Source organism: Sciurus vulgaris (genome assembly GCF_902686455.1).
Source record: "Sciurus vulgaris genome assembly, chromosome: 3".
In the NCBI taxonomy this organism is placed as follows: Eukaryota; Metazoa; Chordata; class Mammalia; order Rodentia; family Sciuridae; genus Sciurus; species Sciurus vulgaris.
The window spans coordinates 63570173-63582773 of record NC_136463.1 but is presented as its reverse complement, the minus strand read 5'-3'; the positions used below and the strand labels follow the sequence as shown (position 1 = coordinate 63582773).

General features: G+C 49.5%; 1 protein-coding gene and 1 long non-coding RNA gene across 2 annotated transcripts; both read right to left on the bottom strand.

Annotated features, from left to right (window-relative positions):
- Nucleotides 1–1686: 1686 nt before the first annotated feature.
- Nucleotides 1687–3396, bottom strand: TLCD2 (TLC domain containing 2; the record flags this gene model as incomplete). The annotated part of the gene is given in 6 exon segments (XM_079130367.1): nucleotides 1687–1894; nucleotides 1896–1956; nucleotides 1959–2118; nucleotides 2875–2952; nucleotides 2956–2962; nucleotides 3156–3396. Coding segments are annotated over 6 exon segments (690 nt in total). The 5' UTR covers nucleotides 3332–3396.
- Nucleotides 3397–3950: 554 nt separating this feature from the next.
- Nucleotides 3951–9734, bottom strand: LOC306657349. The gene is made up of 3 exons (XR_013762765.1): nucleotides 9578–9734; nucleotides 4337–7564; nucleotides 3951–4091 (listed from the first exon to the last, which is right to left on the bottom strand). It is a non-coding gene; the product is annotated as an uncharacterized lncRNA (long non-coding RNA).
- Between the last annotated feature and the right edge of the window lie 2867 nt (nucleotides 9735–12601).

Below are 12601 nucleotides of genomic sequence, written 5' to 3'. Positions count from 1 at the left end.
TTTTGCTGAAGCTGGATTTGAACTTACAATCCTCCTGCCTTAGCCTTCTAAGAGCCACTGGGATTACAGGCATGAGCCACCGCGCCCAGCTCTTAACAGTGCTTTTTAAAAAATCTGGTCTCTTGTTTTTGTTCATGTATCTTTTCTGTGGATGATCGAAAGTGTTATTTCTTTCTGTTCATTGCTTAGTAAAATAATAACCTTAATCTGCTCTACATTTACCATACTTACTTTTTTTTTTTTTTTTTTGGTACTGGGGATTGAACCCAAGGGTACTATGCTTCTGAGTCACATCCCAGTTCTTTTTATTTTATATTTTGAGACAGAGTCTGCTAAGTTGCTTAGGGCCTTGCTAAATTGTTGAAGTTGACCTCAAACTTGGAATCCTCCTGTCTCAGCCTTCTGAGTCACTGGAATTATGAGCATGTTCCACTGCTTCTCGCTCAACTTGGATGTTCTGACTGAGAAAGAAGGGGTCTGTGTCACAACAAAAAATAAAGAATAAAAAAAATACAGCAAAAACATCAAGGGAGGAAGGAGAACTTTCAAATGAGATCCAGAAGCAGGTCAGCTATTCTTTTATCCCTTTGCAGTCAAGTGGGAGCCTTCTATCACCTGTTCTGCCTCTGCCCTCATTCTTTCATGAGACCCTGGGCCTGGGAAAGTCATACACTAGTTACTTAGGTTGGGTAATTGAGTTTCTTCTATGGCTCTGGACTTTGGGGCTGTCTTAAGATGAACCTAGCCCCATCTCCATTCCACCAAGATGTACATTTTCTTTGAAAGATCATAAGATACAAAATAATTAAAAAGGCTGAATATAGTAGGACTAGATTAAGTACAAACTCAAAACCTGTAGCATGGCTTTGAGAACCAAAAGCATCAGCAGTAGTTGCAGTGGCCTGGGTTCTTCTGTTACTTGGCAATGGTAATACCCATCTCTACTGGCAATAGCATCTCTTGTACTCCCTTCCCATTGAAAAAATTTGATCATGTGAGGCCTGTCTTTTCTCTGGTCCTACTTCCTTTATACCAGATCTCTCTGATTCTAGTAGGATCTCACTTTCCCTCATCTGTCCCTGTGCTAGAGTAAAAAGTTTCTGTTTCTATTGGCAGTTTCTTCCAGCTTCATGCCTTCTGTCACCCTTTATTGATAACTCTGGTTGTTCCTCTTGAGTTATTTTTCTGGAAAGGGTGATCATGTGATGATGGAATTCAGTGAAAAGGAAACCACATTCCCACCCAGTCATCAATATCAGCATTTCCTCTTGGATCCTAAAACATGGAGGGAAATAGCTGGGTGCAGTGACATGTGCCTGTAGTCCCAGTGACTTGGGAGGCTGAGGCAGGAGGATCACAAGTTCAAAGCCAACCTCAGCAACTTAGTGAGACCCTAAGCATTTTTGTAAAACCCTGTCTCAAAATAAAAAATAAAAATAAAAAGGGAGGGGGATGTGCCTCAGTGGTTAAGCACCCCTGGGTTCAATCCTCTGTACAAAACACAAAAAGCTGGGGGGTGGGGGCAGTAGGGAGGTGAGTTAGCTGGAAGAGGACCTGAGGTACTGCTACTGTAGTCCACCCCTTATGCCCATGGAGGACTGTGCAGTAAAGATCACCATCTCTTTAACCTGACCCCACCTTCTGTCCAGGGTTGGTAGAAGAGGAGCCTGCTATTTCCCCTAGATTTTAGGCTGAAAATGGATTTGTCTCTGGTGACAGGCTCACCATCACATGTTTTGGTCCCCCTGGTTTCTTTGATCCCAAGGAAGGGTGGGATGAAGACCACAGAACATCACTCATCTGGATTCTGACACCCAGTGTGATGCTTGTGGCACTCACAGTGACCAGCCCAGATCCACCAAGGATGACCAGAGCAAGAGGCACCTGGCATTGCTACTAGAGCAACCATAGACTCATCCACCACAGGTATCAGGTAGAAGAAGGCCAGGGTAGCCAAGTGGCCCAACTGGTCACACTGAAGGCCAGGGATGAGGCTTGGTGAGAAAGCAGTAGCAGCTTCTGCAGGTAGAAGTGGTCAGAGTTCAGCACCAAGAGCAGAAACACCACTAAGAAGCCCACGTAGTGACTAGACAGAACAGTGGTGCTGAGGCAGCTCAACTACCTGGGAGTGGAGGTCAAGGTCAGAGGACCTTCCATGACCTGTACCCATCATGTTCCAATCTCCCAGTCTCTACACAAGGGACTCCAGAGCATTTTGTGAAACCTCCCCCAAACCCATTCTTTATGCTTTCCCTTATCACGGGGACTGAACTGCCTTGGCTCAGGGGCCCTCTCATCAGGCTTCAGCATCTGCAAAGTACCCCCAACTTCCATTCCTGGGATTTTGTGCCCCATCCCTAGGCCCTCCTTTTCAAAAAGTTCCATATTCAGTTTCTGTGATCAGCTGGAGACCTGTAAGGATCCATCTTCTTGGGCAGTGTACAAATTCCCAACTTTGGCCAGCAATCAATTCCTCCCCCAATTCATCCTAAGATTGGGACAATCAGTCCCAGCTAGGGTCAAAGGATCTGTGTGAAGGGGTTGGGGTTGTGGCTCAGTGGTACAGCACTTGCCCTGGTTTCAATCCTCAGCATTACATACAAATAAATAAAATAAAGGTCCGTTGACAACTAATGTGTATATATATAATACATATATGTATCCATGTCAGCCCCATTGGCCAGGAAGTAACATATGGACATGGAGGGATGAATGTTAGGCTTACCAGAGCTGGTGCACAGCCTAGAAAGGAATCCTAATAGTTTGTCTCAGAAAACTTCTAGAAACATTTAGCCTCTATGGATGTGGGGAAAAGAGACTTAAAATTCCCGCTCGAAGTTTGCCCTCACTGGCCCGTCTTCCCTGCAGACCCACTGACATTGCCACCATCAGCAGGGCCCAGGGCTGGTGGCCATGAATAGGCGGCCATGAATCAGCGGCCATCTGCGGATATCACGACAGCCTGGGAGAAATGGGGGAGCCATGGCCAGACTATCCAAGATCCCGACCCATTCTCAGACTGAGTACCGCCCTCCCACGCATTCACGTCTCCACTTCAGTCTCAGACTTTGAAGGTCTCCAATCAATTCTGAACCTAACCTCAGGCTTCCCCGCTCATCCTCATCTGGTGCCTCTCGAATCGCTAGGCAGGGCACCGGAGCAGCACCCTGGTCCCGGTGAGCAGGCTGTGCATCAGCGAGACACAGATGTTCCGCCACTTCCAGCAGTCCTGAGCAGCAGATCCTGACATGGGCAGCAACCGCAGCCCCCAGGGTAGCCCTCGGAAGGAGGCGGAGGAGGCGCCAGTCACGAGAAACCCCAAAGGCGCCATGGTTTACTGGGTCAGCTAGATCGGAACGGATTCCTTTGGCCCCTGCGCTCTCCCCCCAGGACGCCTCCAAGACACCCTGAGGAATAAGTGATCTGGCTTCCTGACAGGGCCAGATTGCCGGGCTCCCTTGCCAGCCCGGCTCCCCACATCTGCTATAACTTTCCTCGCTTGTCCCCGCCCCGATTCCTCCGCCGGGCGGTGATTGGAGCAGCCGCAGGGCCACCACCTTTGGAGCCACGGCAACTGATCGCGTCCCGCATCAACCCGGGGATAGAGATTTGGGTCTTCTGGGTACTAAGCAGTGCAACCGAGCTCAGAGAGATTGCCAGGATGTAAATAGCGGTCTTTCTTCAACTCCTCGTGCCCTGAATCCCTCAGAGTTCCAGAAATGGGTCCCTCATCTTACCTGACTCTCCCGAGGGCCCCGCCCCACTAACTTTCACCTTCTCTTCCCAGTTCCCTCATCTTTTACCTACTGGTAATCCCTCCCCACACCGCCCTCAGACCTGAAGGTGAGGCAAACGCAACTCAGCACTATAGGCCTAAACCTTGCCCCTGTACTGACTCATCTTTCCCTCCCTGTGTCAGTTGTGGGAATGCCGCACCTCACTTCTTTGGAGCCGCCCTTCTGCATCCCAAGGCTTCCATAACTTTGACACATTCCAGTACCTGTAATTACAGGAGTCCTGCTCCCTTACATAGCTTCCAAAACGGAACAACAACCCCCATTTTGAAGAAGCAACCCACTGGGGACCCCTGCCTCATTTTTTAAATATTTTTTATTGTTGATGGACCTTATTTAATTTGTTTATTTATATGTGGTGCTGAGAATTGAACCCAGTGCTCCACACATGCTAGGCAAGCACTCTGCCACTGAGCCCCCAACCCAGCCCCTGGCGAGGGGACTTTGTGTGTGTGTTGTGGAGCTGGGATTTGAACCCAGGGTCTCATGCATGCCAGGCAAGCACCTTACCACTGAGCTACTTCCCCAGCCCCAGCCCCTGCCTCATTTTTATTTGCCCTACAGAGCATCTATTTTAGGAAGGGGAAACAAAAGGCAAGTCTCACCATGGCAGTCTTGAGAACTACTCCCACTCTCAGGGCTTGGTATCTGTGGGATGGGTAGGAGAATCTCTTCCAATCAGAGGACAGGGGAAAGTAACATAGGGTCATCTCCCATTGGGGCAGAATCAGAAAAGAAAAAGTGGTGTTTTCAACAGCAGGATTATTAGGGTTTTAGAACGGTGTGACTGTTACTGGGAATTGAACTCAGGGCCTCACACATGACAGGCAAGGGCTGTAAGACTAAGCTCATGCATAGTCCAGAAGTCTTAAGAAAAACCCTTCCCAATCCCTCAGCTCTTGGAGTGACAGGTTTTTACTATTTTTTCCCTTCTTACTCCACTCCACACCTTTTTAGCTGGCTGACAGCCAGCAAGTCAGAGCTGCTTCCTGTATGGTGAGGGTGGATTTTGGCTACTCCTGAAGAATTAGGTTTATAGTGTTGGGGATGTAACTCCGTAGTAGCACTTGCCTAGCATGCAAGAGACGCTGGGTTTGATCCCCAGTCCCTACCCTCCCAAAAGAATTAAGTTGAGAAACCAGTTGGTGCCCCAACCAAATATTTTCAGCAAGTGACTGGGAACATCTTATCCTTCTACACCAACTTCTCCAAAGGTTTAAAAAATGACACTGATTTTTGAACATTTTTTTATTACATGAAAGCAATACGCAATGTAGAAAATTTGGAAATTACAGAAAAAAGAGATGAAAATTACATTTATTCCACCATCCAAAGTTAACCACTATTAACATTTGAATATGTCTTCAGTCCGTTTTCCATATATACAAGTATACACCCATTTTTTAAAAAAAATTTGTTTTTTGGTATTGGGCATCAAATCCAGAGCCTTGCACATGCTAGGCAAATGTTCTAGCAAAGAGCTATGTCCTTTGCCCTACAATATTTTAACAACAAAATTTGTTTTAAAACAAAATTGTCACATAACATGCACTAGTTTTGTGACCTCTTTAATATTCAAAGAGCATTTTTCTTTCCAGTCAAATGGTCTTGTACATGACTTTTAATGGTTGCACAGTACTCCACCATCTGGATGGATATACAATAATTTACTTAAGAAATTCCCTATTGTAAATTTTCATTACAGCAGAAAAGGAATGAATTCCCAAACAGTTGCTTTCCATTTTTCTCTAGGCCTGGAATGAACATTTTACAACTAAATATTTAATTATTTTCTTAGGATAAAGTCCCAAATGTAGAATTATTAGTTCAAAAGACATGAAACCTTTTAGGGTGTTTGATACATATTACCAAACTTCCATCCAGGAAGGCTGTACCAATTTATACTCCCACATGCAATGTCTAAGAGTTCTTTTGCCAATATTGTATCTTATTTATTTGTTACAGCATGCTAAGGGAAAAATGCTTTCGGTGATAGTTGCTTTCCTTAATTATTATAAGCCCATTTTTTCATAGTTTTATACATTTGAATTCCTTTCATGAATTTCCTGTGTATGTCCTTTCACAGCTGGCTCATGTTCCTTGAGGCTGCTTATATAAAAATCACAGGGTGGGGAAGAGCTGGAAGAAAGGTGAAGCTGTGGGACATTTCACCATGGTTTCACATCTCCAAAGGAGGCAGAAGGACTGAAGAATAATAGTGAGTGAAGTAGGAGATGACTGGAAGCTTTTTCTTGGTGGAAGCTGGCTCTTCCTCCTCCTGGGGTGCTCCAGTCCTTGATGGGCCCCACTGCTGGCTGCCCAGATAGGGCCCTGTGATCTCCAGGCCTGGTCATTCACTGGTCTTCTGCCTGCCCTTCCTCACCTCTGCTCCATGATGGGTGAAGATGGCAGAGCTATATACTCAGAGTTGGACGGACACACTGTGGCCAGTGAAGTGAGGAGGGGAAGAAAGGGTGGAAGCAATGTCCAGGGACAGAGCAATCTTTGTTGCAGCCTGAGTAGACTAAGTCTACCCACCCTCCTCTACCATAGTCCTACACATATCCTGCCCCTTAGTTAAGGCTGCAGAGGGGCTGGGTTCAATGAACATCTCTCCCCTGTGACTTTCAGTTTCTCATAAATGGAGAATAGGATCGAGCCCCCTGCACATCTCCTTTCACAAAACAGAACAAACAGCTTCCTGTAGCCCCAGAGCTTGGGTACCTTCTGTCAGGAAGACTGGGTCAAGGCTGAACCACACCAGAGCCCTGATCCATGCCCACAAATGAGAATGGATGAAGAGCTAGAGGTGGAGGGCTTATAATGTCTGATGTCCAAAAGGGGGTGACATCCCACAACCCATCTCTCCTGGTTGGATAGGCCTGAGATGAGTCTCAGTCATTACCCTGGAAAGCAAAGTGAGAGAAGCAGCAGCAGAACTCCATCTGTTGGATAGCAGGGGAAGCCTTAGACCACCTTGCATGGTGGGAAGTCAGTATAGAGACTGAGATCTTACTAACTCTAGCCCATCGATTCACCTTCCCACCCCACCCCACAATACCTACTCAGGGATGGGGGAGGGACAATTTATGTGAAAAGCTGTTTTGTTCCCACCCACAGGCTCTGAGTCAGCACAGGTGGGCTTCTAAAGTCCTCCTACATAGTCATTTGTAGGATTCCCCATTTCACAGGTGGAGAAACAGGTGTTAAGGGTGCCATACAGGTAAGTACCCCTAAATCTAGAATCTAGGCCAGTCTAAGAAAACACAGGGAAAAGAGAGAGCAGAGGGATGACTTACACAGGTCAGAGTTTTACTGTCACCTTTCCCTAAAGAGTAAACTCACTTTTGGAAAGGCCAGTAGGGAAGATTGGGAGATAAGGAAAGTAGGCCAAGGAGGAAATCTGGGTAAAGGGGTACAGAGTTTCCTTCTCTCCATTTCTTCCCATTGCCACACAAAGACCAACTAACCTTGGATAGTTCAAGTCACCTATTCCCCAATTCGGCCAACGTCTCTCAGGTTCTCTGAGTAGGGTTTTCTTTCCCCAAAGCTATCATCACCCCTGCAGTTAAGATCTTCCCCAGCCCCAGTTCTGTCACCTTCCAGATGATAGAGAAAGCAGATCCTTCTTCTCTTCCTCTTCCTCCTTGAAGCCAGGGGCAGAGGGCAACAGTTCTTCAACTGGCAGCTTTAGCTGGGTCAGGACATAAAGCTTGCCACTGAAGAACTACTGCGGCTCAGCCAGGAGAGGATGTGGGAGGCACAAGCTCCTAAAAGGAAAGGAAAGAAAAATGGGAAAGGTCTAAGCAGGGCTGTGCCACAGGGACATTGTCCCACTGGTCATCAAAACCCAGCTCCAGTAGACCTTCAGTCTTTTAATGAGGAGGTTTCTTAGATCTGACCTGGGACTGCAGGACTCTAAACTTCCATGAGAAACAAGAGACAGCTCCAAACAGACTTCCTTTGCCCCACTTTACAGATCAGAGCTACAGAAACTCCCAGCACTCCAGCCTCTTCAGCATTCAGAGAGAGAGCAGGGCCTAGGACCCAGGACACACCCCACTAGTCACTCAGATACCAGGTGAGAAGTTGTACCTCAGGTCCAGAAATGTGAGTTCAGTGATCAACCCAAATGACTTGTTCCTAGGGAGTTCAGCTGGAAGAAGGGTTTGGGGGGCCTAGATTGGGGAAGAGTGAGGAAAGGAAGAGATCTAGTGTTGGAACAAGGTCAGCAGAGGCTCCCAGACTGTGAGGGAGAGACAGCAGTCCTAAGGCTGGAGGGGAGGGAGATATGGGCAGGGTGGCTGGGCAGCTTCCTCAGGACTCTCAGATGCCAGGCATTCCGCTTGCACATTCCGGGTACATCTGGTATGAATTCCAGGCTGTCTGCCGGCCCCTCCATGTCTGAACTTTGTTCCAAGTTCCAAGCCCCGCCTCCACAGTTCCAACGCATGAATCAGCAGGAAAAGCCGGGCCCTGCAGCATGGCCCAGGGAGGGGGCTGGGGGCGTGGCAGGTTGAGGACAGTGAGCTGGGGAGGGCGGGTCTGCAGTGACACTCTGTCCAAGGGCATGGCCCATGCCAGATTGAGCAGTCGAGGCAATTTTGCCTTGGGATTTCTATACTCAGAGGGGAGAAAGATTAGGGTGGGGGTGGGGGTTTTCAAATTCCAAAATCCTCTTGGGAGGCATGAACTTTGTGGTATCTTCCTTCTCCTAGGTGACCAGTCCAACTCTGTCCAACTCCTCTCTGAAATGGCTCTGTTCTGCCCACAGAATTCAGGGCTGCTGAGAGTCTGTGCCAAGCAGGTGCCCTTGGCATCAGGGAGGGGTGGGCCCAGGGCACTGACCCTCTGACCAGCTGCTCCATCAACCCTCTGGCACTCAGACAGCTTCTAGCCCAGTCTGACAGCCAGGATGACAGGCCAAATGAGTTGGAGGCTGGAACTAAGGCCAGAGGGAGGTGGGGGCGATAGCCTAGTCGGAGGCCATGGGGAGGGGCCAAGAGTTGGCCGGGAGGTGGGGAGAGAGGGAGCCCAGTGATGACTAACCCAGGCGCCCCACCCAGCCAGCCGGCTTCCCAGGCGGTCAGGGCCAGGCCTGGGCTAGGGGCCTCACACCCGGACAGGCTGGGGGGAGGTGCAAAGGTGACCTTCTCTCCGCCCAAGACGGCCAATTGGGCTGGGGGGGTTAGAGTTTCCAGGCCCTCCTCCTGCCCGTCTCCCTCCTACCCCCCGCCCAACCGCGTGAAACCCTAACCTTTGGGTTGCATAAGGCCCCCGCACCGTCGCCGCCCCCTACTCTTCTCCCCTCCCCCCTTACATAACATCCCCCGGAGGGAATGAGAGGAGGGACCGGCCCGCCCAGCGACCCCTTCCCTGCCAGGGAACTGAACTGGCCCTGACCCATTGAGCGCCGGTAGAAGCAAAGCACCTCGCCGCTACTCGCTTGCTCAGATCCTCCCCATGCTAGACGGTCGACTCCCGTATCCTCAGATCAGAGGGCGCCGGGGTTAGTCGCCCCCGGCCCTCCAGCCCCTCATCTTGCCCGCAGTTACTTTACCAGACCTTCCGCCACGGCTCTTGTCTCAGACTCTTTCTTTAAACCTCATGACACACTATTCCAGACAGTTCAGGTCCGTCTCCCCACGAGCGCCGCTGCCTCCGCCACCCCCTCTTCCCTCCCCCGGAAGGGCAGGGTGTGGCCGCCAGGACCCCACATTCTCCTATTACCCGATTACCATTACTCCACCCCCCATGTAACCGGGTCCCCAGATCACACCCACCTGGTGCTGGGTGTGGGGGCTGCTGAGGGCAAGGGAGCAAATGACTGCGTCCGCTCCCCACGGCCGGCGGCGCTGTCTCTCTCCAGCGCCCAGCACACACCGGCTCCAGTCTCCGATCAGCTGGCAGCGTCGTGACGCACAAGTTGCGAATGCACCACCCAGGGCCAATCACCGCCCACTGCTGGGCAACGTGACCACACCCACTCGGGGGCGCCCTCACTTCTTTCCTGGTCCCTCCCCCCCCCGGACGTCTTGGTTCTGATTGGCAAAAAGGCCACCCGTTTGCCTAGCAGTGTTGTGTTAAGCCACACCTACAAGCCCACAAGCTGACCAATAGATGAAAAGGTGTGGCCTAGCCTTCCACCTAAGCGACTACGTCAAACGAGAGTCCAAAGAGCAGAAGGAAGTAAAGGCGTGTGTGCTTGCAGAGCGTACTGGTTAGTGTAGTTTTCGGCCTGACACTCTCGTTCCCAGAATGCAGCGGGCTCTGTGAGTTGGCATTTTTAAACAGATCTCTGAATCCATCCCGGGGAAATCCTTAAAGGGCTACAGTCCCATCTTTTTGGAGTAGTGAGAGCTTCTTTTAGACAAATCCAGAACTGATTCGCTGGCCTCCGCCGGAAGCTATAACTCTCTAAAGAAATGTGGAGCAGGCGAAGCAGCAGGAGTGGGCAAAACTGAAGATGTGGGGCAGCAGAGACTATTCCACAGAATTCTTGAGGGCTTTTGGGGGAGAGAGGGTAGCCCACCTTGCCCAGCCCCAGCTTTCACTGAAGAGAGCTAGTCCTCCTGGGGAGCCCTTTCTAACCAGCGGAGCTTTTTCTTGTAGATGTCTTGTTCCAGTCGCAGAAGCGTTCTAGGGCCTCTCACAGGACAGCTTCCTAATAAAAGATACATAGCCCAGTCCTCCGTTTAGAGGGAAGACTTCTGGTCAGAAATTAGGAGATGAGGCGTGCCAAAGAGCAACTAGCCAGAAATCCCACCCTTTGATTAACCTCCATTCCGTCCCGCCCTCCAAAGCTCTTCACAGACTCAGACCTCTTAGGGAAGAGATTTCAAAGGTGGAGACCAATGAAGAGGCTGCTCCTTCCCCAGAGACCAATCAGAGTCTAGAGGGCGGGGGATGGGCACAAACTGAAATGAACCCAATGACTTGGCAAAAGCTGCTGAATTACTTATTTAAAGGGACAAGCCTGCGACCCACTGCCTCATCACTTGCTCGCACCACCACCATCACCAAAAAGGAACGTGTCAATAGGATCCGTGACTTTCTATAAGATCCAAATTGAGGGTACCGGTAACAGAGATAAAGCTGGAGCATAAGATAGCTCCTGGGCTGGGTTTGTAGCTCCGTGGTAGAGTGCCTGCCTAGCATGTGTGAGGCTCTGGGTTCGATCCTCAGCCCCACATAAGAATAAATAAGTAAAATAAAGGCATTGTGTTCATCTACAACTAAAAAAATATTTTTAAAAAGATAGCTCCTGCCTGCTTAGATACAGACTTCGTCAGGTGATTGCTATGATTTCTTGGAGCTCCAGAATTCTGTGTTCAGAACATTATGCCTTTAAGGAGACTTCCTGCCTTCCGCCCCAGTAACAGCTGATTGTTGGAAAGTGTGACCTCAGGGGACGAATCAGCTGTTACCACATCCTCCTCCTTGCTTGCCCTCCTCCATCCTCTTATCCAGCACTACTCCTTCAGAAGAAGGGAAATAGAAAATGGAACCCCAAATATGGGGGGCAACTGTTTGATACTTGCCCTTTCCCATCACTGCGATATTGTTGCCCCCACCCCAGCTCCTTAGTTCTTCAAGAGGTTCTGAGTTTGGAACTAGAGGTATTTCCTGTCAGCATAGTCAGTTCAGATCCGCCCTCTCCAGACTAGTGAGGAGGCCACTATTGGGGAAGCCCAGAATGGTGGCTAGATGTGTGTGTGGGCCCTGGAGGAGGGTACTGAGGACAATATAATGAAGCTGTGGTCTGAGCATCACTGTGGAAAGCAAACCTTAGGTTCAGAACCCAGCTTTCCAGGCCAGCTGCGCTCTACTCCCTGCTCAAGTTGCTCTATTCTTCCAAAGACAGGGATCTGCTGAGGGGATCTTCCTGGCTTTGCCCATACACTCATAACTGTTCGTGGTGCCAGCTGACCTCTAAGCTGGTTCATCATTTTCTTTTAGTGGTATCCTGCCCCCCCATCCACCCTCCCACAGCACTGTGCTGATGTGTAACTGTCCTGGGACTACAGTTTGAACTTGCTGGTGTGAGAAGCCAGGGCTTTGACTGGGAAGTCCTGCAGGAAGATGCAGGTAAATGTTTCACGGTGCTAGCCAAGTGTGCTGGTGCATGCCTATAATCCCAGCAGCTCTCGGGAGGCTGAGGCAGGAAGATTGCAAGTTCAAAGCCAGCTTCAGAAACAGCAAGACCATAAGCAACTTAGCAAGACCCTGTCTCAAAATAAAAAATAAAAAGAGAATGTAGTTCAGTGATTAAGCACCCCTGGGTTCAATCCTTGGAACCAAAAACATATATATGTGTGTGTATGTATCAAGCTTGCCCCAACCCTGAGCTGGGAGTCAGGGTCACTCCAGGACAAGCTTAATGTGAAGTCCCAGGATTGACTTGGCAAGGTTGGGAGAAATTGAGCAGGGCCTTGGCCAAGCTTGGAAGAAAGAGAAGTTTCACCAGCTGCCCCATTCTCCATTATCCTCAGCATACAAATCCCATCCCCTTTCCACACAAGGTCCCTGGGGTAGCCCTTCTCCATTTTGTTCTGCTCCCTAATCTTCCTTCACCACCTCCAAGCCAAGAGCACAGTCTTTGAGTCTAGGATTTCTCAATCTAAACACTGCTGACATTTTGAGCCAGATAATTTATTGTTGGGAGGGGTTGCCCTGTGCATTGTAAGATGTTTAGTACCATCCCTGACCTCTACCCTAGATGACAGTAGCAACCCTCCCAGTTATGACAATTGAAAGTATCTCCAGACCTTACCAGATGTCCCCTGGGGACCAAAACCTATCACATT